Here is a 23,335-nt window from a genome sequence, read left to right on the forward strand (position 1 = left end):
TTAATTTTGCAGTGAGAAGGGATTATTAGTTGCTGCAGTACAGATTGATCACATCTGGAGCAGATTTTGAGGATGTTGCAGAATCATTTCACCTCCTCTAGGGCTGTACAGCTCCCAAGTTTAGCTGATGTTAGCTAGGGCATCCTCTTGTAGCATGTTTTTAATCATTTGGTGCTGGTAACTGTTCAGTGCCAGAATGCAGGAGGAATCAGAATTATTCAGTCTTATTCACGTAACCTGGTATAATTGATTCCATTTGCATTTGGTTGAAGGAAAATAATGTTAATCAGCTATTTCAGTAGTGATTTGAACTCTTGTGCCATTTTAATTTTAGCATTGTAGTTGTTGCTTTCTGTTTGCAAATTATTGGCAAAAATCCAAAATAACTAAAAAACCACAAAAATCACAAAAAATCAGAATATTGAAAAAACCAAACAAACTACAACTCGCTGGTCAAAGACAAATATTTTAAACAAACTCAACAAAACTCAACAATTATCTTAAGAGATCTAGTTGCCATCTTTCATACCAACAATAGAGCAAAATATTGAGATATCTTATCCTCTCTTGATTAAAATAATGTGTACGCTAAGATTGCAAAAGATCATATAATTGATTCCATGATTCCTTTTATGTTAGTTCATGACTATGGATAAGCTCAATGGTTGATGTTATATGTTGGTATAGTGAGGGGCCTTACATTATATTCCTCAATTTGACTTCAAATGATATTGGCTATGAGAGCTCTTACATGATATTGCAATGAGAGTACTTTATTATTTGAGTTTCCAGAAATATGCAAAAAGTAGATAGGAAATATGGTTTCGGAATTCTATTTTGGTCCTAATGACAATGATTTCAATAGATACTATCTTTATGGACACATACCAAAATAACTAAGCTCTGCTTCACCAAGATAAACTACAACTTTGCAAGAATTGGCGCAATCGTCAGTGGGTTATGCATAGGATTTTTAATACCACAATGAACACCATAGTAATGAAAAATGGACATTTATTAATAGAAGATAAAGCATTCATAAAAGGGAGGGCTTTGGCTAACTTTATACAATAGTTTTTGATCCTAAATTGCATTAAGTTCAAAGAAAAATTTGGCCAAGTTATTCGGTAAGTAACTCACTGCCACTTTGGGTGTATTCGTGCTCGTGCATTTGGTGTTTAGTTGGCATTTTTTCAACCTTGGATTCAACTATTTGGGACAATCATTCCAGCGACCAAAATACCAAATTGAATGAGATCCCAAATGGTTTTTGGCTGTTACAGCTTGTTCATAACTGCTTACAATTTTTTTTTTTGCTATATTTTGGAGGGTATAGCGTGTGGCATTATTGTAGGACCATTTGGAACTCAAGTGAAAATAATAAGTGTTTGAGATCCTTCATTGCATAATAAGAGGAAAGTGATACAACAAAAAAACAATGGTGGGTGCATAAGGTAGCACTTGGTCTTGTGGAAGCATGTTGGTGTTTCAACCATTGGGAGAAAGACATATTTTGTCATGGAAGCAAAGAAGATCATCTTGAGAGTGGGTTGCATTTCATGTACTTCTAGTTAGGATTGGAAAGAAACATTTAGGAATTCCACCACAAAGTTTATAGAGGTTTATATTGTGGTTTATGCCCCTTTTCTTAGTGGCCAAATTGTTGTCTAAGTTGTAAAGTTTGCATATAAATGGCATGCATAAGGGAGATAGGAGATGTTGTAGTCATTAGCCAAAGTTGTTTCACTTGACATGCATTCGATCTTAAGATTTTATAGGCACTACACCATGCTTCATAGCATCAGTGAGGTGTTGATTGATCATCCCTATCCAATATTTTATTGTAGGGAAAATGTATTTGAGAAAAGTTGGATTGTCACATTCCTTTTTCTGAAAAAGAGCCCTGGTGGAAACCTCTGGCTTATCCCTATTTCTTATAGGTCAAAGGACAGGGCCAGGGAAATAATATTTTTTATCATTTTAAGTTGGGATTAAAATTTGTCATTTAAGGTAGAACTTGAAAATTATTATTATTATGAATTATCTTTAACATTGATAAATTAAAAAGTATCTTAAAATATTTAGATAAAACAAAATAGAAAGCATTTATTAACACTCAATAAAAAATGACTCATCTTCAATTCAATTGCTACAAAAGGAGGGTTGAATTCATTTATTATATCTCATGTTTTGACATCATTTTGCCATTCAATTTCCAATATTTGAGCTTTGTGTTCAAATTTGCATATTGGAACAAAACCATTGCTGGTTTTGGAGATTTTGGAGGATGAATGCCTAGGCTACTTTGGAGATGTTGGAGGACGAAAATTCCTCATGGTTTTCGATGATTGGATTGAGGGTGCAAACCATAGTTTGCATCCTTGGACTTCGAGAGTACTCAACACGCTCAAAATTTTGAACTTGGCAAAAACTCGAAGAAAGCTCAATAAAAACTAGGTAAAAACTTGACAACTTAGAAAGAACTAAAAATTAAAATCTCTTAAAGAAACATATTTGTTTTTGTAAAATTCAATTACAAAATTTATTAAATAATAAATCGACATCTTAAAGAGAAAATGCATATTTTAATAGCAAAAGCAGCATGTGAAAAACACATTTTAACCAATGTTTTACCTGGATCAACATTTTTACCCATGTCTTTTGTGTCTATAGAAATGCGAGAGTTAAACTTATAAATACTTGCCTAGCAAAAAAAAATAGAGTACTTGGCAACTTGGGGACTACTTGGATAGTTTCTAAACTATGGTGTAAAACTTGATATCCATTGAGACAAATCTACCCAAGATTGCGTTAGAGCTCATTGACAGTGATTGGCTTTGGCACTAATGATTGAACAATCTCCCTTGTAGTTACTTGTCATTATTGGATAATGCTTATGATTTGTCTTTTTGTAGCACAACTTCAAAGAGGAGAGAGAAAAATAATGCCCTCCTTCAATTGCTGTGGCTGCTAGGGTTTTCAGAAGTTGATATCTTCACAACATGTCTAGATCACTTCTCTATGGATTTTTCTGGCCCATTCAAGCTACAGATGGATTTTTCTCTTTTTATTGCGCAAAATTGGCGAGTGCAAAAATCAGATTGTCTTATATCTTTTAGTGTTTGCAACTCTTGACATAATAGATCTTGTACACGGGCATTAAAGAAAATAATGGCAAAAGAGTGGGTAGTCCCTGCAATGCAATGACCCTATTATTCATGCTGGAGATCTATATGTATGAGATTTTCCTTTATTGTTATAGTTAGTTGCTGAACCAACTTTTGTGCTCGGTAAATTTTTAGGTTATTTACGACATCAAATGATGTGCATCTAAATTATAGATGGAGGGATAAGCTTTGCAAATGCATGGTGTATTCTGCATTGTATAGCTTTTGTAATAGATTGCTCCATGGTTTGTTATGGTAATGTATGGAAATATATAATCACAGTTGCATGTTTTCTCTTGCCACAACTCCTAGCGCAGTGCTATAAGGGTCTGGTGTGTGTGTATGTGGTGTCAAAATTTCGGAGGACTTGTACTTATTTTTGAATGGTAGCTTGTTATTTGGAGGTAGTTGCAGATGCAGTTTATGGAAAATACAATTAAGTAGCTAGGGTACTTGCCTCCTTTTATAATACACATGAAATATTTTTAGGAAGAACTTTTGTGGTCATAAACGATGACTCATGACCTCTATTGTTCCTTCTTTTGTAGATTCTTGGGGCCCAGAATGTATGTTGACTTAGAAAGACTTCTATTGATTTTAAATCCTCTCTTATATTTTTTCTTTTATATTTGAAAGCCATTTAAGAGTCAGATTTTGTTTTAAGTATCTCTTAATTGAAATTAATTTGCTACTGGTTTGCAGATTGTCTCCTATTTATTGGCTTTAGTTGATGATTCTGAGGGAAATTCTGATTCATCGAGGTATATTTTGTTGTGGCCTTGATCTTTGTTCAGAAATTAGGAGGCATCATTGACCACACAGTATACACCATTAATCAATCACAGAATTTCATTTAACATTTTATGTACATGTTCGTTAGGACAATTTTACTGTGTGTCTGCAGATATGCCATTGACTGTGAATGCGATATGAAAATCAAATTTTGTGGCAGTGTTTTAATATAAAGATTGATTTGTCTGATTGGTTTTCCTCACTTGATTGTGCTTGTAGGTTTATATCTATATGTCGATGTGGAATAGGGCTTTCAGAGGAAGATCGGTCCTTACTACAGTCAAAGCTTGCCCCTTTTCTCTTGTTAGTAAACTCTGAATATTTTCATCTCCATCTTAATGGATGTTTGTATTTTTCAAATCAATTACATTTGGAAATTTAACATTTATTTATTATTTAAGGTTGACATTGTTCAGATCATGGAATGTCCAGAGATGACCATTATACTTGAATAGAGCACCTTGATTTTGAATTGATATCTTTGTCCACTTCATGAAATAGTTGAGCACAGGAAGACCCATTTTACTCTTCTTGTTTTGCAGGGTAAATAACAAGAGAGGCAGGCCTCCGAGTGGTTGTAAATATCTGGTGACAAATAGTCGCTATGAGTGTCCAGATGTTTGGGTTTCGAAACCGGAGATGTAAGGATGACCCTTTTGAAGTCCTTTTAATGTAGATTGTATAAATTTGCAAGATTATGAGAAGCTCATTGCTTGTTAATATTTCCTCCTTATTTGATTGCTCTCTAGATTAATTTTATCCATCTTGGTTTTTTCTGTATCATTTGTTTTGGTTAAAGTATATGCTCGTTTTAACACTTGTTTTTTCTCTTCTTCCCAATACTGTTATTAAATGCTTTTCAATCTTGGTTCACGTTTTCAATTAGTTTGATGCTGAAATTGATGGCTAGTGCCCAATCGAGTGGGTCAGATCATGTAGGAAGAAAGTGCAACTCCTTTTATGTTGGGGTGCTTCATGTTGCACAAGCATGGATGACTAAACAATCATGTGCATTTTTTGAAAGCCACAACTCTGACTTGATTTGAACCTCTATACATATTTTCCTTCCTTTGCTTATTCTATAGCATTTATGAAAAATGTGATGCATAATTTGGTGGGCTTTCACACCCCTTTTCATAACTGAAGTTCACAGCTTCTACTTGGTGTTTGCAAACTTTTTTCAATTAGAAATTGTAGCCCTTTTAAAAGTAAAACTTATAGCTTTGCATTTTAGTTCACTTGTGTATGCCAAAAATGTGACACACTTCTTTAAAACATTCTATCCAAGGGATCCAATCGATTAGGAATCTTGAATGACAACTTTGAGCTTCCTATGACGTGCAAGGGAGAATCGGCAGATAGAGTATGAATATAGCTCTCAAATGAACCTTAATAGGAGACCCTTGCAAGGTGTACCATAGAATGGAAGATTCAAAAGTAAGAGCATGAGTGCTAGTGTCCAAGAATCAAATGAGTATGCAAATGCAAATGAAACTAGATAAAAGTGTAAGCTAATCTAAGTTGTAAATGCAATAACAAGAAAGAAAGCTAAGCTAACAAGATGAGCAAGATTACTTTCCTCCTATTTATACTAGGTGATGTAAGCTAATGCAAAAGGAAACTAAGCTGCCATGCAAGATGAAAGTGAACTAGTATACAAGTACGAGAATGTAAACAAGAGTGCAGTGCTCGAATAGCGCGAGACTGAAACTTGCAACATAACCATAACATGAACCTAAGATATGAGAGTGTGAGGAGAGAGCCTCCTTTTAAAGAGCAAAGGACAGTAGAGATTAAGAGGCAAAATCTACGGTGGAGAATAATCCGCATGTTGACTTTGGTGCACAAAATTATCAAGGGGAAAAATCAAAAGATGTGGTTAAGAGGAAAAAGATGTGTGGAGGAGAATAAGAGGCAAAGGGGATTCCATTGCCTTGGATAGTGTGCATTCAATGTGTAGACAAAACTCTTTTTCTTTTATTTTTAAATTTGGAAATTCCTTTTATGTGCACACTTGCAATTAAGGAGATTTATTTAATTAAAAGGGAGCAAGTTCCTCTAATTAAATAAAGACTTCGGAAAAGCTGGCCAAACCATAGGATAAAATCTAATAAATGATTTATTGATGATTCGATCAAGGATTACTGGTTGATAAATATGCAAAATTGATTAAGCATAAGATATAGTCTAGCATAGAGATTAAAAATGCTGAAAAGGGGGCTGATTGTTTACTGGACCATTTTTGGGTGATTACATTTGCCCCTCTTTGACTAATGTGTGAGCGATTTGGGAACACATTAAGTCAAAGAACGATGTTTTCAAGGTAACTAATAGATATCCGACTCCAAGCTTGATTGAACAAAGCACAAAGAGATAACTAATTTCGAACTTGATTGAGCGAGGACTAGCAAAGATAAAAATAATATCAACGCATAGTTTGAAGCGAAAGCTGAACACTGAAACTATGATAGATAGATAAGAGAATATCAGAATTGATATGCTCGGGAGAAAATAGATAAGATCAAGAGTCTGCCCGAGATGAAGTAGATAGCAGATAGATACAAGAATCAGTTTGCATATAGATTATTCCTGCCCCCTTGGGATCGAAATTGAAATGAGGTAGAGGAGATACAGAAATGAGATTGATTTGATCAAATCGAGATAAGGTTTATGATGATAGATAAGAGATGCAAAGATCATAGAAACAAGTTTGACCACCGAGCGATGAGATTGTGCCCTAGTTTGACTGAGTGATAAAACAATAGAATTAGGTCAAAATGAAATGAAATGGAATGATAAGAAAGGGGAGATGAAGATGATGGAAGAGATGAAAAGATGAAGAGTGCCTCAAAATATTCGAAAGATTAGCCTAAAAAATGTTTCAGTCAACTGTGCAAAGAAGAGAAGAATTTAAAATGCAATTTTGACAAGCAAGATGAAGTCGGATTTCGATTTCAATTCTGAAAATTGATTCAGGACTTTGAAATTAGGTATGGGTGTAATTTTTGTAGAAATCCAAGACAGTTGAAAATGATTTGAAAAATTAGCATTTGGATAAGATCAAATGTGATTATATGATTAATCCCTTGTGATGACAGGATAGAAGAAGATGAAAGAGAAATGATGATGAAAGATCAAGAAACTGATAAAGATATGATTGAGAGATAGAAGAAAAGATGATTGAACGTAGTTGACAACGAATCCAAAAAGTGATGAAGGAGGCTCTCTCCTAACTCGAGATACAAACTAGAATGAAACCCTAAAACACAAACTAACATGAAATGCAAAGTGCAAAGTGCAAGGGTCAATTAGATAGGTCCTTGTTATTATCATCGAGCCTTATTAAGGGACATCGTAAGATCATATAACCATCACTAGTGCAAGACTATGAAGATATGAATATGATATATATTGGATATGATGTGGGAATGCAACCTATGCATCAAATACATAGAGGTCAAGATGATGGTGCAGTTAGATTCTCTAGGTTTAATATAACAAGATCATGCTTGCATCAAAACACAAAATGTCTAGATGGCCATAAGCAAAATCTTACATGAGAAAACACAATGTAACAGACAAGGACATAGCTTTGATTCTCGTAAGTATCCAAGGGGTCAAAGCAAGAGACACCTAAGATTATCAAAACTACACCCACAAACTTAAGTCAAAGGGAAACATGCCCCATGCCCCCTATCCTCTAATCGAGTGACATCCCAGAGAGACTAAGGAGGGAACACATAGCGAAAGTCATTGACAATCAACACACAAAGAAAATAGATCATAATACGGTCTCAGCCGTTTTAGTTTAAGCATTGTGTGAAAAAGGAGAAGATAATGTCTGACTCGCTTGGACGCATGGTTATAGGTGAGAGATATTGCACAATCCTAGATTGTAGACAAAACATCGACTCAAGGTAGACTATCTGATGAGTGTTGAGAAAAAATCGATGTCAAGGGAAGTGCTGAGAAACACTAGTGGGGTGGTGTGAAGAAACACCAATTTGCTAGGGTTTTCACTAAGATAATCATTTTTTCAGGACATTTTATGATTTTTTAGGAGACTTTTCAATATCATATATCATTTTTTTGGATTTTTTAGAATGATGTAGAGATTGCTAGTTCTCAAGCAAGATCACATTGTTTTGTCCCAATGTCTAGAAAGGTGTAGGACATGATGGATTAGCAAGCTGATGAGTAATATGGATAGGCAAGGATGCATGAAGCGAGTGAATGTAATGACCCAATGTAATGAAAGAATATAGTCCTAAAAGAGTGGGCATGCCAAGAGGTTTATGAGAACCATGTTTTACTTCTTTTTCTTTCTTTTGTATGATCAAGACCAAGGGGTAAATTGGATAGGATAGTAATAGGATATAATGATAAGGGTAAAGCTCATAATGGAGGCTATGAGTGATTGATTTGTGGTAAGTAAGAGCGTGATAGGGTAGTTGATAGATTAGATAGTCAATTATTATGGTTAGCTCAACATTCTCAAGATCAAAGAGATAAGGGGAAAAGTTGGATGATGGAGGATTACACATGATGCATGTTTGCTAGGTTTTCGTCATGGTACTTGCCGAAGCCGCGACAAGAAGTGGTTTTCACCATAGGACGAAGTTATTTCTTTTTACTTGTACTATCAAGGTGCATGTTTACTATGTTTTCACCAAGGCACTTTTTTCTATTTATTTTTCTTTTTTCCTTTGATTTTTGCTTTTAAAAAAAAATTTCTTTTTTATTTTCTTTTTGTTTCATTTCTATTTGGATTTCTGGAAAGGTTTCAAGACTTTTCTCTCTTTACATAATGCTCCTTTTGAAGGATATGTCATGATAGCTTAGGGCCATTGAAAAGGTATTCTCAAAGATGTTGATAAGGTGATGCAAAGGAGATGATAGAGAAAATGGAGTTATATGGAGGATATAGTTTTTATGCTTTGGATGAGATAAATGGGGTGGCAAGAGAGAAGGTGGAAGGATAGTAGGTGGAAGGATAGAAGGTTGAAGGATATAAGGTAGGGTGTTGAAAGGATTCTGCAAGGGGAGATGGAAAAGTAGGCAAGATCAACATTGACACACACCTTGAAGCATGGTGGAATGATGGAGGAAATATGGATGACATAGCTTGAAGTTTTGATATATGAGATGGTAGGAGACTTTTGAAAGAAGATTGAGGGGAAGGCTTTGGAAGCTTTTGAGGAAGATGTTTGTAAGAAGATGGAGTGGAAGGCTTTGGAAGCTTTTGAGGAAGATGTTTGTAAGAAGATGGAGTGGAAGTCTTTGGAAGCTTGAATGCCAACTTTGATTTATTTTCAAGATTCAAGTCTTTCAAAAGAGACTTGGGAATCCATATAGCTTCTGATTTTTCTTTTCCTTTGGATGCTTTAAAACACATTTCTTCAATGATGTATTTAGGAACCCATGTTCGCTTTGATTTTTCTCTTTGGTTAGTGGACGTCTTTTGGTCTCTTGAATATTTTTTCTTTCGTTGCATTCACATGTCAATTAGATAGGACATAGTGATCTTCATTTGTAATTGGATTCTTGTGCTTATTCTTTTGTTGTATATCCAAATTGCTTCTAAAAGACTTGGGATTAGTGGATGAATAAGGCTGATATGGCGGGTTTGGATAGATGAGTGGATGAAAGCTTGTCAAGGATAAAATGTCTTTGTTGATCTTGAGAGATGATGGAAGAAGTGGATGACGAGCTAGAAGTGAAAGGTATAGGAGATGGAGGACTATAAGGTCCCAATATAGATGTAAGGCTGGCAAGGTTTATCTTTGATGGGTAAGGAGCACGGATGGATTTGGAAGATGCAAAGGGATAATGGGTAGGAATATTAACATCTTTAGATTGAGAACATGGCCAAGACTACCCATAGACTTATGAATAGCTTTGATAGGAGCACTTGAAGCTTGAGGATTTGTATTCTAATGCCATAGATTGGTAAGAATGAGGGATTTATGAGGTGGATATGAAGAAGTACTATAAGGGGATGAGGGGATACTTTGATCTTCACAAATGATTTTCGATAGCATGGGAAGAGAGCTTTTCTCATGATTTTCAGTAAGCTCAATGGAAGTGGCATCTTTATTTTTCTTGGGAGGTGGACAAGATATAGGACATGAAGGGATATTTTGTTCTTGAGATGGGGGAATGACATCTGGAAAGGGCATGGATGGATCTTGGTCTCGTCTTTCCAGATACTTGTTTCTTCATCTTTTTGATAGTCCACTTGATATGGAGCCACTCCTAAGGGCAAGGGAGAATGCTGGGTTTGCATAGTAGGCTCTTGCAGAAGTAATGAAAGATTTCTTGGAGTAGGCATGATAGCCATAGCAACACATGAAGGTTTGGGATCTTTAGTCTTAATAGCATGGAGAAGGTTTGCAGCCGAATGTAGATTATCTTGGGTTTCTTTTAGAGGTAGCCCTTGAGGGTACACATAGTACGAAATGCATAAGGTTCTTTGTTCGATGGAGCCATGTTGGAAAGCTTTGATGTTTTGGGAGATTCGTGAACATTGAAAGAAGTGGAGGCTACAAGGGGACCATTACTAAAGATAGGTTCAACAATATGACCTTGCTCAAGAGTAGCATTTTCATCACATGAGTCTTTAGAGGTTGCAACATGAACTATCCCGTCATCAATATGGTCTTGGACTTTGTGTTTCAATTCTATGCAATTTTCAGTTTTATGAGCTTTGTTTCTATGGTAGCCACAATAGTGATCATCGTTCCATCACTTATGTTTTACTATGACTTCATAAGGTCTAGAGTTGTTTGGTAGAGTGATGATTTTGTTTGTAACTAAGGTCTTGAGCACCACATCATACGAGTCTCTCAAAGGTGTGAAGTTATGCTTAGGTTTAAAGGAAGAAAATGAATGATGTTTTGAAGAGCTAGATTATGTATACATAGAAGAAGAGGATGAATGATGTTTTGGTGAGATAAAGCACTGAGACCTAGAAGAAGAAGATGAATGTGACCTCGAAGAAGATGACCCATGTGTATATAGAAGAATTGAAGAAAACTCATATGATGATATCATTCTTTCTTTTATCTGTTTTACAAGGTCAGACTGCTTAACCATGATGTCCTTAGTGAGACTAAGATAAGCAGAATCATCTGTCTCTTCTATTTTTTTGTATTGAGTATATAGGTCTTGAAACTCCTTATTAACATAGAGGAATTCAGGGTCATCTAGATGTGATTGAGATTTGGAAGAAAAAGATTTGAATACCATTGTCTTAGATGAAAAGTCAAGTGTCAAGGAGAATAGAAGAAGATGATAGGTGAACTAGAGTGTTCTTGATTTCCAAACAAGGTAAGCAAAGTGTCCACTTGCTCAAAGTGAAAAAGTGTAAAAAAGATATCAAAAATAACTTCTCAGAAGATGCGCAAGCCGCGGATAAATCCCTATGTATGACACTCATGAACAAGCAAAGATAAGATAAAAGTTCAATAAAAAAGATAATAAGCCAAGCTCGACAAGTGAACAATTCACTAACCAAGATTGTACTCAAGTAGCTCAAGCTAAGTTTTCAACAAAAGATAATCCTAACATCCTCAAACAAGACGAAAGGACAAAGAGATCTAAGAATGATAGTTAAAAAGCTATGCTCACAAAGTTTAAGCTCAGTTTGACCCCAAATGATTGTTTGACTTGTTGTGATGATTCACTATTTTGGACATTTTGACTTGGAGGGAAACATTGTGAACTTCATTTGAGTCTTTTTGATTTTAATTTTTTTTAATGTTTTTGAAGTTCTATGATTTTTTTGGGTTTTTTTGAATTAAAACACACAAAGAAATCATACAAAAGGAAAAAATTCCTAAGGCTCAATTTGTTAGATGTGTCCCTTTCTTGTCCAAGTGGGAAGGTTTTAAACATTCAAGCTTATCAAACACACCAACAACCTATTCAAATTTCTAGTAGGATGTACAAGCTCAGCTAGGGTATGTCCTCGATGTACACAAGGTATGTGAGGGCCGAATCCATAGATGAAAGAGAATACTATCAAACAACTAGGAGGGAATGACAACTCAATCTCCACCTTCACTTCATGAAGGTATAAAGTTCTTTGGGGCTTAGCCAAGATCCAGAATATTGCTACTTCCAAGAGGCATGTCTTTAGATTCAACCTCTACCATTTATACTCTACTAGAACACGGGCGGATCACTTCTCTAGGAAGGCCCCCTAAAAGTAAAATGCAAGATCCCTTGTTTATGTTCCCCTCAAACTCTTTAACAAGGATGTCGGAAGAAAACATAAATAAGAAAATCTTAGGGACTAAAAGACAAAGGGGTTTATTTTAAGCCCAAATTCAAAAGTGAATGATTGATTTTAAGCTCTTGTTTCAATGTTGGGAAGACACCCGAAACAAGTTGATAAAAAGAAATAAATGATTTGATGATGAAAAAGAGGAAAATGATCACTATTTACATTGTAAATAAGGAAATTCCTTTTATGTGCACACATAGGATAAAGGAGATTTATTTAATTAAAAGGGAGCAAGTTCCTCTAATTAAATAAAGACTTAGTATAAGGTGGCCAAATCATAGGATAAAATCAAATAAATGATTTATTGATGATTTGATCAAAGATTAATGGTTGATAAAAATGCAAAATTGATTAAGCATAAGATATAGTCTAGCATATAGATTAAAAATGCTAAAAAGGGGGCTTATAGTTTTCTAGACCATTTTTGGGTGACTACAACCTGCAGTTGAATTTATATCCATTATTACAATGAATCTGCACCTTGGGACTTTGTTTTCCCACCTTTTCTCTGCAAATTCGCAACTTTGCAGTTTCTAGATTCAAACATCAATGGTTTATTGTTTTCCATAGCTCATTGCTTATACAGAAAATCTACTGTGTACTTTACATGAAGTACAAACCTAATTGCAAAAAATACTTAGTGCACAATTGAATGCAAGCCCATCGATAGCAGTAGATGATGGTCTATGGACATAAAGATGCTTGAATTCAAGGCTTTAGTAATGAATAGCACTTAAGTGGCAGATCATGAGTTGAAAACGAAACTAGCTAAGGTAGCAAAGATTGCAAAAAAACTCAATGATAAATGTGTTATCTGATAACATTAAGAAGAAAATCAGTTGAGTAGTTTTTTAATTCATTTTCTTCCTTAATATAATGGACAAGGACAAACAGAATGAAATAGGTATTCTGCAATTTAAATGTGCCCTATTAATGATTCAGTTGGACTCTAGAGGGTTTTCTTGTCTGTTAAGTAGATGATAGTAAAACCTATGTTGCCGAATTGGAAATGAGAATGGGTGCCGGTACGTGGTGTGAAATGCTGGTACAACATAAATTTTTGCAGGGTGTTGGGTGTGTTTATACAAATACTAACATACATATATATAGAACTTAAAAATAGAGGGAAGTTTAGAATATCATATACCTATACATAAGTTGAACAAAGCCATAAGAATTTCAAATTTTGAAACATATCATTCTAACTTAAATTCAGGCTTCTGTATCAAAAAGATCAAGGCAAAATCTCATGATAGATAAGTTCAGAGTTTGCTAATCAGCAGTCTAGGTCTTAAAAATATCTAAAAGATCATACTAGAATCACTAAATATTTCAGCATTTAAAAAGACAAATCCCAAGTGTGTACCCACAAACGATTCGGTTCAGAATCAGATTCCGGTATGTTTCATACCAGGAAACACCCAGAAAAGTACCATGATTCAGCAACTTAGAGTGAAACTAGTGAGGGAAGTGTTCAAGGGAGTGAATGAGTGAAAGTTTGCAAGATGATTTGCAGAAGCTCCACAAGTTGGTAGTTGTGGAGTTTGTGGATCTAGTATGAGTGTAGAGTGTGTGAAGGACTAAGTAGGACAAGATAGTGATGTACACGAGTTGAGTGTTAAAGAGTGGTTTGTTAAAATATCTTTGTTTAGCGTGTGATATGGTGAATTTACTGCTAAACAATGAAGAAATTAGTTACTTCAATTATTGATATGTGTGTGTATGTGTGTTTTGTCTCCAATGTGTACTTTGACTAGCTCTATGGTTGGTAGTTGTTCAATTGACTAGCAAATTTTGCCAAAACTAAAGGCTACTGCAGTAAAAGTCCTCTACATGACATTTGTTGTGATGATAAATGGTTCATCTCATCATGATTTTATCTTGGATTCTTAATTTTTTTGGCTTCTATTCTTTGAAAGAATAGATAACTTCATGGTTGGCCATGATTGTGATTAAAGGCCTTAGTGAAAGAAAGAAAAATTGATCCCTTATCTTGTGGTAATCGTCCTAATTGTTGCTTTCAACAGTTTTCTCTTTTACACATGTATATGCTGCTTCGTTGCATCCTTGTATTTGCAACCATGGAAGCAAAATTTTCCAAGAAAATCCCAACTTTCTTCAGTCAGTTATGTTGCAGATGATTCCTCGGCCCCCCTCCAATAATAAAAATCATCATTTTTTGCAAAACAGCCTTGTGGGTGAATTTCTCCTTTTAGGAATTGGCCTAAGACAAAGAATGTTTTTGTATAGACGAACCCAAAATGAACCCAAACCCATCCCCCCAAAAAATTAAATGTATTTGGAACCTGAATCTCAGACTTGAATCTAAACCAAACCAACAACTTAGGGAAGAAACCTCAACCATCTATAGTAAATGATGATGCCTTTTGCCTATGACTCATAATTATGCTAAGTAAAATGCAGATCTGCAAGATGGTATATTACATGATGTTAGCCATGATGTGATACAAAATGAGATAAACAAATCAACCCACCCACTAAAATGCAATGAATGAAAGAACCCCTACACCCCTTGCAAACAAAAGAAAGAAAGAAAAGAAGATGATTTTGACACTTTATATGTAGTGTGTGTACAATTGCCACTTACTTGAATTGGCTAGAGTGGACTTTTGATTTTGATTTATACAATAAAAAATATGAAGCAATACAAGACTTACACAATCAGAACACAAGATCACTAAATGATCCAATTGATTACATATACTAGAATAGGCGAAAAGTGACCAAATGCACAAAGTGAAATTTTTATTTAATTAACTGTGTAATTTGATAGCAAATCTAGGTTCTCAAAAAATTATGCACTTTCAAAAAATAGTACCTAATAAAGTGTTTGTATGAACCCAAATGAAGCCTCTGAAATTGTAAAATCCAGGATTAGATAGGGAAAGTTAGTAAAAACTATGAATTCTACAAATTGCGTACACCAAATCATAAATCAAGTGCACCACTAAAACCTTTAAGAGATTCTAGCCAAAATAAACGAAAATTGCACTTGAGGAGTCTATATGACCAAGTTATGGCCTCTCAAAGTCGGACTGCAAATCCCATACAATTGGTGAGGGGTGCAAATTTTTCGAAGTTGTCATAAAGCTTCAAAATTGTGCAATTATATTTGTTTCTGAAACAACTATCAGAATAGTGTATGTTAAGTTTAGCTTCATCAAATTGCTTGCATAGACATGAAGTTCAATTTGACGTCTTTTAGGTCGTCGAAACAAAAAAAATGTTGCAATGACGTTCATGAGCTCGTCAAATATGTAGGAGTAAAGATATGAAAAAAGCACAATTTTTAAAGAAAAAGACTAGTTTGACTGTGTTGCCTTAACCTTTGGATCTTGTTGGAACGAGCAACAAGTGCTTGTTTAGATATTGACTTTTCACCTCGACCAAGGCCAAATGTCAAACCCATGTCTCTTGGATTGGCGAGTGAAGCAAATGTCAGATTGTCAATGTATGTCTTCTCTGCAAATGACTTTGATGTGCACTGGAAAGATTTCCTACATTTGAGGGCTGCAACAGGTACATAGGTTAAAGATGAGCCTAGTTAGATGTAACTTGGTTCAAGGGTACAAATCTTGCAAGGAATATTGTTCAAACCCATGTGAGATGCGGATTAGGGATTGTTATTGTGATCGGGTGAAGGAGTTGGATGTATTTTCCTATGTATTGTTAGTGATCGGGGGTCACAACTTGTGCTTGCTTGTTTGACAATGTTGAATCTGTGAGGAGCAATGGTGAGACAATGATGTAGGATATGTTCCTTTGTGTGTGTACTGCATTGGGAGTGGATCGAGCAAGGGAGCTTGCAACAGTGAGAAAGCTCAGTAGTGAGGAAGAATGGGGTGTGGGGATTGTCAATAGCCCCACATTCATCCAAATAATGTTCAACACCCTCTAAAATAGTCAATCTCACTAGCAATGATTAAACTGAGTACTAAGGTAAGTGGTGCTAGATTTGAAGGTGCTCTCTACTCAGCTCGGTTTTGAATGTTGGTGTTGTTTTGGATTCATCAATGCTAACCCACATGGGTTATCCTCAGAAAGATGCCTAGAAAAATCTGATCTGACAAAGAAAGGGGAGGGGACCCCTTAACCAACCCAAAATTTTGCAATAGGTATTCGATGAAAAACTGCAACAATAATGTCCATCTCTAAGAAGGACGATAAAAATGTCGAAGGTTTTGCAAATTTCCCAAAAATCATTATCCAGTGCAAATTGGGCTTCCCACGTCTAATTTACAATTTCTTTGTTGTGTTGCAGATCTGACTTCTGCCTAAGGAAAATTTATCAATGAAATGTGAGGGCTTGCAACCCTCCCCGACATTTGGTATGTCATACCCAAACATCATTTCTTAACTAGCTTTTCAAGTTCTACATGTATGGGATACAACAGCCCCCACCCCATTGCTTCCCCCTTTGTCTCCCTCCCATCCCAAAATTGAGGCCCTTTGTCCCCTCGTCCCCAAAACTTGTCCCGACATTCCAGAAACTTGTCTCAATGTCTCGACATATCCTAGTATTAGTGTTACATTGCTCAAAATTTGTCGAAATGACCACCTAGACGCAATGGTGAGGTTAGATATTGCTCTAGACGCTCTTACAAGCTACTGCACTTCCAAATCTGAATTGTAGCCCTCCAAAATTGAAGCAAGTAGCTCCCCAATGCCTATGTAGGGACACTTTTATGGCTTTGATAACATGTATGGAAATGCCTAGATCTAGAAGCTTGATTGATAACAAGAGAGGTAGGCAAATTGATATGATCAATAATGATCAACAATACATGAATAGAATGCCCACTTAGATATTTAGATATGTACAATGTAGATATGCCTAAATGTTTAGGCAATGCATGATAACTAGGAGTGATGCAAGTGATAACCTATCAACTAAACAAGGTGTAATCGCATGTCCACCAATGCCAGACCATCCTCTATTGTGCAACAAAATACATGCAACAATGAGAGAATGATGATGTCATAGGAGCACTAAAGGTGGATCTCACACATAAAGAGGCATGAGATCACAACTAACTCCACCTCAAGTCAATTTCTCCAACACCATGTCCTAAAATGAAGTGCAAACTCCTATTTGTGATTTCAACAATGATTCTTGAGTTTAAATCACATTTCAATTGTGTTCGGAACCTTGATCAATCTGCAAAAACTTGTGAAACACTTGGAAACTTACAAAATGGTGAAATATAGTATGAATAATGCAATCACATGATATCTTGAGGGCACAACTATAAATGGGAGCTTGCTAGGAGGTGTTAAGAGGGAACAACTAATGGCAAACTTGCAAGTAGTTAGAAGATAATGCATTTGAGTCAAGAGGAGACAATTTTTAATTACATGCCATTTAAAGAGTTTATCCCCAAAATTAAACCAACACATACAAATAAATGAATTTTAGGTGAATCTATATTCTTAGGTTATAGTTTTGTGTGTCTTGTTTAGTTAATATTTCATTTCTACTTTATTAGGTGGACTACGACAATAATAGAAGGAAGTAATTAATTTCACTTGAAAAATATAATCCAAAATGCTTTTCGAAGGAATTAAAATATAATACATCAATATAATTCTTCATGGAAGAGACAGTATACAACAGATAAAGAATTTAGCGAGTAGTAAAACATTGGAGATAGAACATTGGAGATAGATGACTTGCAGGCTGTATTTTTGAATTGGGGCGTTGAGACTTTTGCACCTCACATAAAAAGAATTTCCAATGATGTCATTAAGGACAGGTTTCCTAAGGAGTTGGCAACCAGTGTGGTTATCCCTCCCTCTAAAAATGACAATATCAATAACCCTTCTAAGTACCACATGATTATGGTCAATCTTCTCCTTGGTACGCTTTTTAGGAATATGACAGAAGAAAGAATTAAGAGGTGGGCAGAAAGTGAGGGTTAAAGAGTGGCAAGTAAGTTCTAGGTCTAGGCACTCCGTTAATCATTGCATCACTCTTAGGTACTTGATTGAACGCATATGGGATAAGCAAGGTGAGGAAGCTTATTGCTGTTTTGTTGACTTAAAAAAAAACTTTTAATATAGTGCCTAAAGACAGATTATATATATATATATAAAGCAGCTATTGATAGGCTCTATGAGAAGGTTAGATAAGATAATAATATAAATGTTGAACAAAAAACCACAAGGGTTTATGGGACTGAGCATACAAACAAAAGAGCTGGCCAAAGCAATGTTTTGATGTGTGAGAGAGTTTTGGTAGTGACATTGGTGTCGAATAGGACTGCCCACTATCTCCCACACTTTTTGACATATAGATTTATAAGTTAGAAGCATGGCTATGCAAGACATATGAGAAGGTTAGAACAAACATCAGAACAAGTGATGGCGTGTGAGAGTATTTTGGTAGCAACATTGGGGTCAAATAGGACTGCCCACTTTCTCCCACACTTTTTGATAGTCCTAGCTTTCCTTCGCCTGGTCCCATGTCCAATTCCAAGGTCATGACCAATGGCCAGTTGCATTATTATATGCCTTTAGCCCGTAAAATTATAGGGTAGGGCCCCACAAAATTGCAATAATAGAATAATAGGTCATTTAGAATAGTAGGGATCTGCCCCTCATAAAATTATAGGCCACCATACCATACCATAAAATTCTAGGCTAGGGGTAGGGGCCATAAAATGGCTAGGGGGCTAGGGTAGGGCACCTTTGAGGGTAGGAGGCTAGAGCAGAGAGAAAGGTAGGTATTGACAAGTTAGAAGCATTGCTATGGAAGACATATGGGGAAGGTATCTAGTTGGTAGGGTAAGTGGTAGAGATACTTTTGTCTGTTGATTATCTTATCTTAATTACAAAAACAGCTCATGGGTTGAGGGAACATTTGATGGCCTATAAATAGTTTCGTTAGGAGGTTGGGATGTAGGTGAATATCACAAAGACAAAAACAATGATTTTTATATTAAATAGAAAAGATAAGCAATTCACTATTATTTTTGGGACAAGTCCACTAGAAATAGTGAAAGAATATAAGTACCTTGGGATTGCCTTCCATTATAAGATTAGTTGAGAAACTTGTAGAATGAAGAGAGTTCAGGTTGGATGGAAGACCTCTTACCTATTGTGAAACATATGCAGGAAAGTGGGACTTTGACATTGGAAAACCAAGAAATCCTTTTCGGGTCACTAGTCATGTTGGTTGTCCTTGATGGTTGTGAAGTGTAAAGTAGTAATATGTCAATATATTTTTGGAGACAAATTGAAAAAACTCATAAGCACTTGATCACAAGTATTTTGAAAGTTAAATCCACAGTTCCATATGAAATTCTTTTTGCCGAAGAAGGCACTTTTTGTTTGCAAGCATTGTCATTTGCTTGGTTATTAAGTTATTTGAAAAATATTGAAAACATGGATAATGATTGGTGAGCCAAAATGGTTGTAAGGGAGGCTCTAGATTGTGGGAAGAAAATCTAGAAGAAGCAAAATAATAGTTGGATGAACAAGTGAGGCATCAACTTGCAAGAGTGTCTTAATGCCAATGAAGAATTACAAAGGTATGTGATTGAAAAATTTAGACCTGCCTTGTGGACAAGCTATTTGTGCGTTAAAAAAAGTACTACACCAAAGAATTTAACCCAGCTAAGGAACCTGGTCACAAAGCATATTCAGGTGTTGCTATTGAAGGAAAGGCAAGTTTTTTAGTCACACAATTTAGGACATGGTCACATTATCTTAGCTATGAAATTGGTAGGTAGCAAATACCCAAGGTAAATTAGAAGGAAAGAATCTACATAGCCTATAAAAAGGGAGTCATTGAAATGGAATGACACTTTATCATTGTATGTATGACTTATGAGGATGTTTGTACTCAGTACAAGAAGGCATTGAAGGTTGACAACATGTATGAGCTATTCAAGGAAGAGAATATTATCCAGACGGCTATCATCATTGTCAAAATTAATAGTAGGAGGTTGGATATGGAAAAGACCATGAAGATGAATTAGCGGATCTATATTCTCATTCCCATAGATTGTTTGCTCTCGTAGACGTCATTAAAATCTTTTATTTCATTGCAGTTTGAGTTTGTGTTTACTTATCTTTATTTTTTGCACATCTATTTTTTTTGTGAAGACAGGTTGGTTATTTGTTCTAACCAATATTTGATTGTCTATGTTTTACTAGAGCAATAGCCTTGTATGCCATTTCTTTGGAAAACAACATCTCATATTTCTTGGCTGAATTGCTTGAATTTAAACCCAATTTAGGCTCTTTGTTTGTAATGTCCCTGTTATTAAATAAAATAAAGTAATAATATTTGTGTTTGGGGTCTTGATTAATTTTGATATGTCTCGAGCCTGTCTTTTATTTTGTCGTAGGTGTTTGTTGCTTTGGTGGCCCTTGTTGTGCATTGTTGGCATTTCCTTCGATGGGATATTTATGGCTAGTGTGTAGGTAGTTTTTGATATGTGATTTGAATTATTTTCATTATATTGCGAATTCCAGTTGGAGTTTTGCTCTATTTTCCATTTTGGAAGTGATAAACCTTCCTTATTTAGCTAATCGCAGTTTCAGTGGGATTCATCCCTCACACTATTTTTCTTCGCGTTGCTTGAATTTAATGCCGATTTAGGCTCTTTGTCTGTAATGTCCTTGTTATAAAATAAAATAAAGCAATAATATGTGTTTGGGGTCCCGATTGATTTATGTATATATTGGGTCCATCATTTATTCTTGTCATAGGTGTTTGTTGCCATGTCGACTATTGTTGTGCACTGCTGGAGTTTTCCTCCAATGGGGTATTTATGGCTGGCGTGTAGGTAGATTTTGATATGACTTGAATTATTTTGATTATATTGTGAATTCCAGTTCAAGTTTTGCTTTGTTTGCTATTTTGGAAGTCATAGACCTTTATTTGGCTAATCGCAGTTTTCGTGGGATTCATTCCTCACCCTATTATTCTTTGTGTTGCTTTACTTCAGATTTGACAATTTAGAAGTGCTATCATTGTTAAATCTGAAGTTCTATGACTTGCGTTTTGACTACTATCAACTGAGCTTTGTTATTGAATTCTTCATTGTATGCAAGTCAGTTGGTATAATACTTATAACACTCTTTGTGTCCCTGTGCATTAATCTTTATTGTTTTCATATTTACATTTGGAGATTGCCCCACACCCTTGTTAGCAATCCAAATTGCACCAAGGGAGATTGAACTTGACTGCACGACATTCCTACTCAGATATCACCATACGGAAAGGACATTTTACATCATACAACATACACAAGTGTACCATCAGACAATCAGCGTAAGGCAACATTTTCATTCATCGTACACCTAACCTCTACAATGTATGACTCAAGCTATACTTTCACCGTATGAATCTATCTACCAACACGATACATAATAATCTTTAATGACACCGTACGACCCCTAACTAGGCTTGCACGATCAACTATCAACCCTGTACAAACAACATCAGCAGAATTTTGAAAGCCTTGGGCTGTACAACTACTCTTCTACATCGTATGCCAAGCTATTAAGAAGGTAAAATGAGGGAAGTTGGCCATATCATCGAGCATCTATTTCCAAACAACCAAGTCTTACAATCTTCCAGGCCCTTTGGTACATTATAGTAGTATCAAACCTGGTGGGTGATTTTCCCAGCCTGTGTATAGTGAATGCAAGTTTATATTAGGAAGAAAGGGAGGTATCATTCTGTTGGCAGAATTGCAGAACCACAAGGCCCTGCTACTAAAGTCATGACTATGCTGAGAGAACTCACTAGAAGTGAAGCCTTGATAAATGACACTTAATGACTCGTGGGCAAAACGTTACGCAAATAGGCTGAAGGAAGATATTCATAGAAAAAATACGGTATAGTGAAAAGTTAGTTACGAGAATGATAGATCCTCAACCTTCACGCGTGCAACCCTTGATGCCAACGTTCCCTTAAAGAACTGAAGCACGACAAAAAGAAAAGGAACCTGCCTACTAGGAAATGCGAGAACAACTATGGGAAGATTGGAGGAACACAAATACAAAAGGGGATATATCCTACAGAGATAATGTTGATATGAGAATGAGGTACTTTGGTGGTAATTGTGCTTATTTTTATGATGACCTCTAGAGAAATATCGACAAGGTGTATTAGTCACCGTTTGATGGATCTCAATCAATCTTGGCAGAGGCATGGGTGCTAAAAGTGGACACATATTTCCATCTCAATCCGATGCCCAGAGAAGAAACAATCAAATTTATTGCGCTTTACTTAGAAGGAGTTGCACACAAATGGTGGCATCATGGCTTGGTTACTCTTGGTCATGGTCAAGTAACCTCTTATGCGGAGTTTGCAGAGACTTATAGACCATTTCGATGGAAAGTACACAACTAAATTTTAGAGAATCAACACAACTGAAGCAAACCAACTCAATTGATAGTTACATTATGGAGTTCTAGAAGCTATCCGTGCTAGTTACAAACATCTCGGAGAGACGAAAAATTGTGTTGTTGATGGATGGCCCAAGGGAACCTTTTAGAGGTTGCGTCAAAGGTTTCAACCTGTTCATGCTCAACGAAGCCATTAAAAAGGTGTGTGACATGGCTGTATATTCTTCCAAGATTTACACACCTAGTCCACCACCTCTTCAATGGGAGGACAAAGACAAGGAACTAATTGAAAAAATGCCTTTGATGGATGAGGACTCTCGAATGGAGCTTTGGAGGTGGAAGCTTTGCTTCACTTGCAAGGAGGCTTGGGGATTGAGCCACCACACTGTCTTGGAAAGGGGAAGCTTTGCTTTACTACACTGAGGTGTTACCCGACGATGAAGAAGGTCAAGCATCCAAAGTGCAAGGTGAAGAAACTATCTAGGCAGAGAGAATTACCACACTCATGCAAATAGGAGCTTCCATTGCTGCACTCTCTCAAGACTTCTAGTAGTAGTACATTTCTGGTCCATATCACTTTCTAGAGGGCAAGTTCAAGTCATGATTGATAGTGGCGCCACAATATCATTATTGATTGCTAAGGGGCTTAGCACATAGTGGAGCATGGAGGATATGACGTCAAGGTGGTGGGAGTAACTTTGCTACC

General features: G+C 35.9%; 1 protein-coding gene across 2 annotated transcripts in view; it reads left to right on the plus strand.

The window, feature by feature from the left end:
- The window catches only part of LOC149549941 (DNA ligase 4-like), a 166,159-nt gene that overhangs the window by 57,468 nt on the left and 85,356 nt on the right, over positions 1-23,335 (plus strand). For both annotated transcript variants that reach the window (XM_089793146.1, XM_089793147.1), the window contains exons 5-7: positions 3,870-3,928; positions 4,179-4,262; positions 4,502-4,600. In XM_089793146.1, the coding sequence (XP_089649272.1) occupies positions 3,870-3,928; positions 4,179-4,262; positions 4,502-4,600 (242 nt within the window). The remainder of the gene's footprint in view (positions 1-3,869; positions 3,929-4,178; positions 4,263-4,501; positions 4,601-23,335) is intronic.

This window comes from Cupressus sempervirens, chromosome 7, assembly GCF_028749045.1.
Source record: "Cupressus sempervirens isolate cs-2001-9-10 chromosome 7, ASM2874904v1, whole genome shotgun sequence".
Classification (NCBI taxonomy): Eukaryota; Viridiplantae; Streptophyta; class Pinopsida; order Cupressales; family Cupressaceae; genus Cupressus; species Cupressus sempervirens.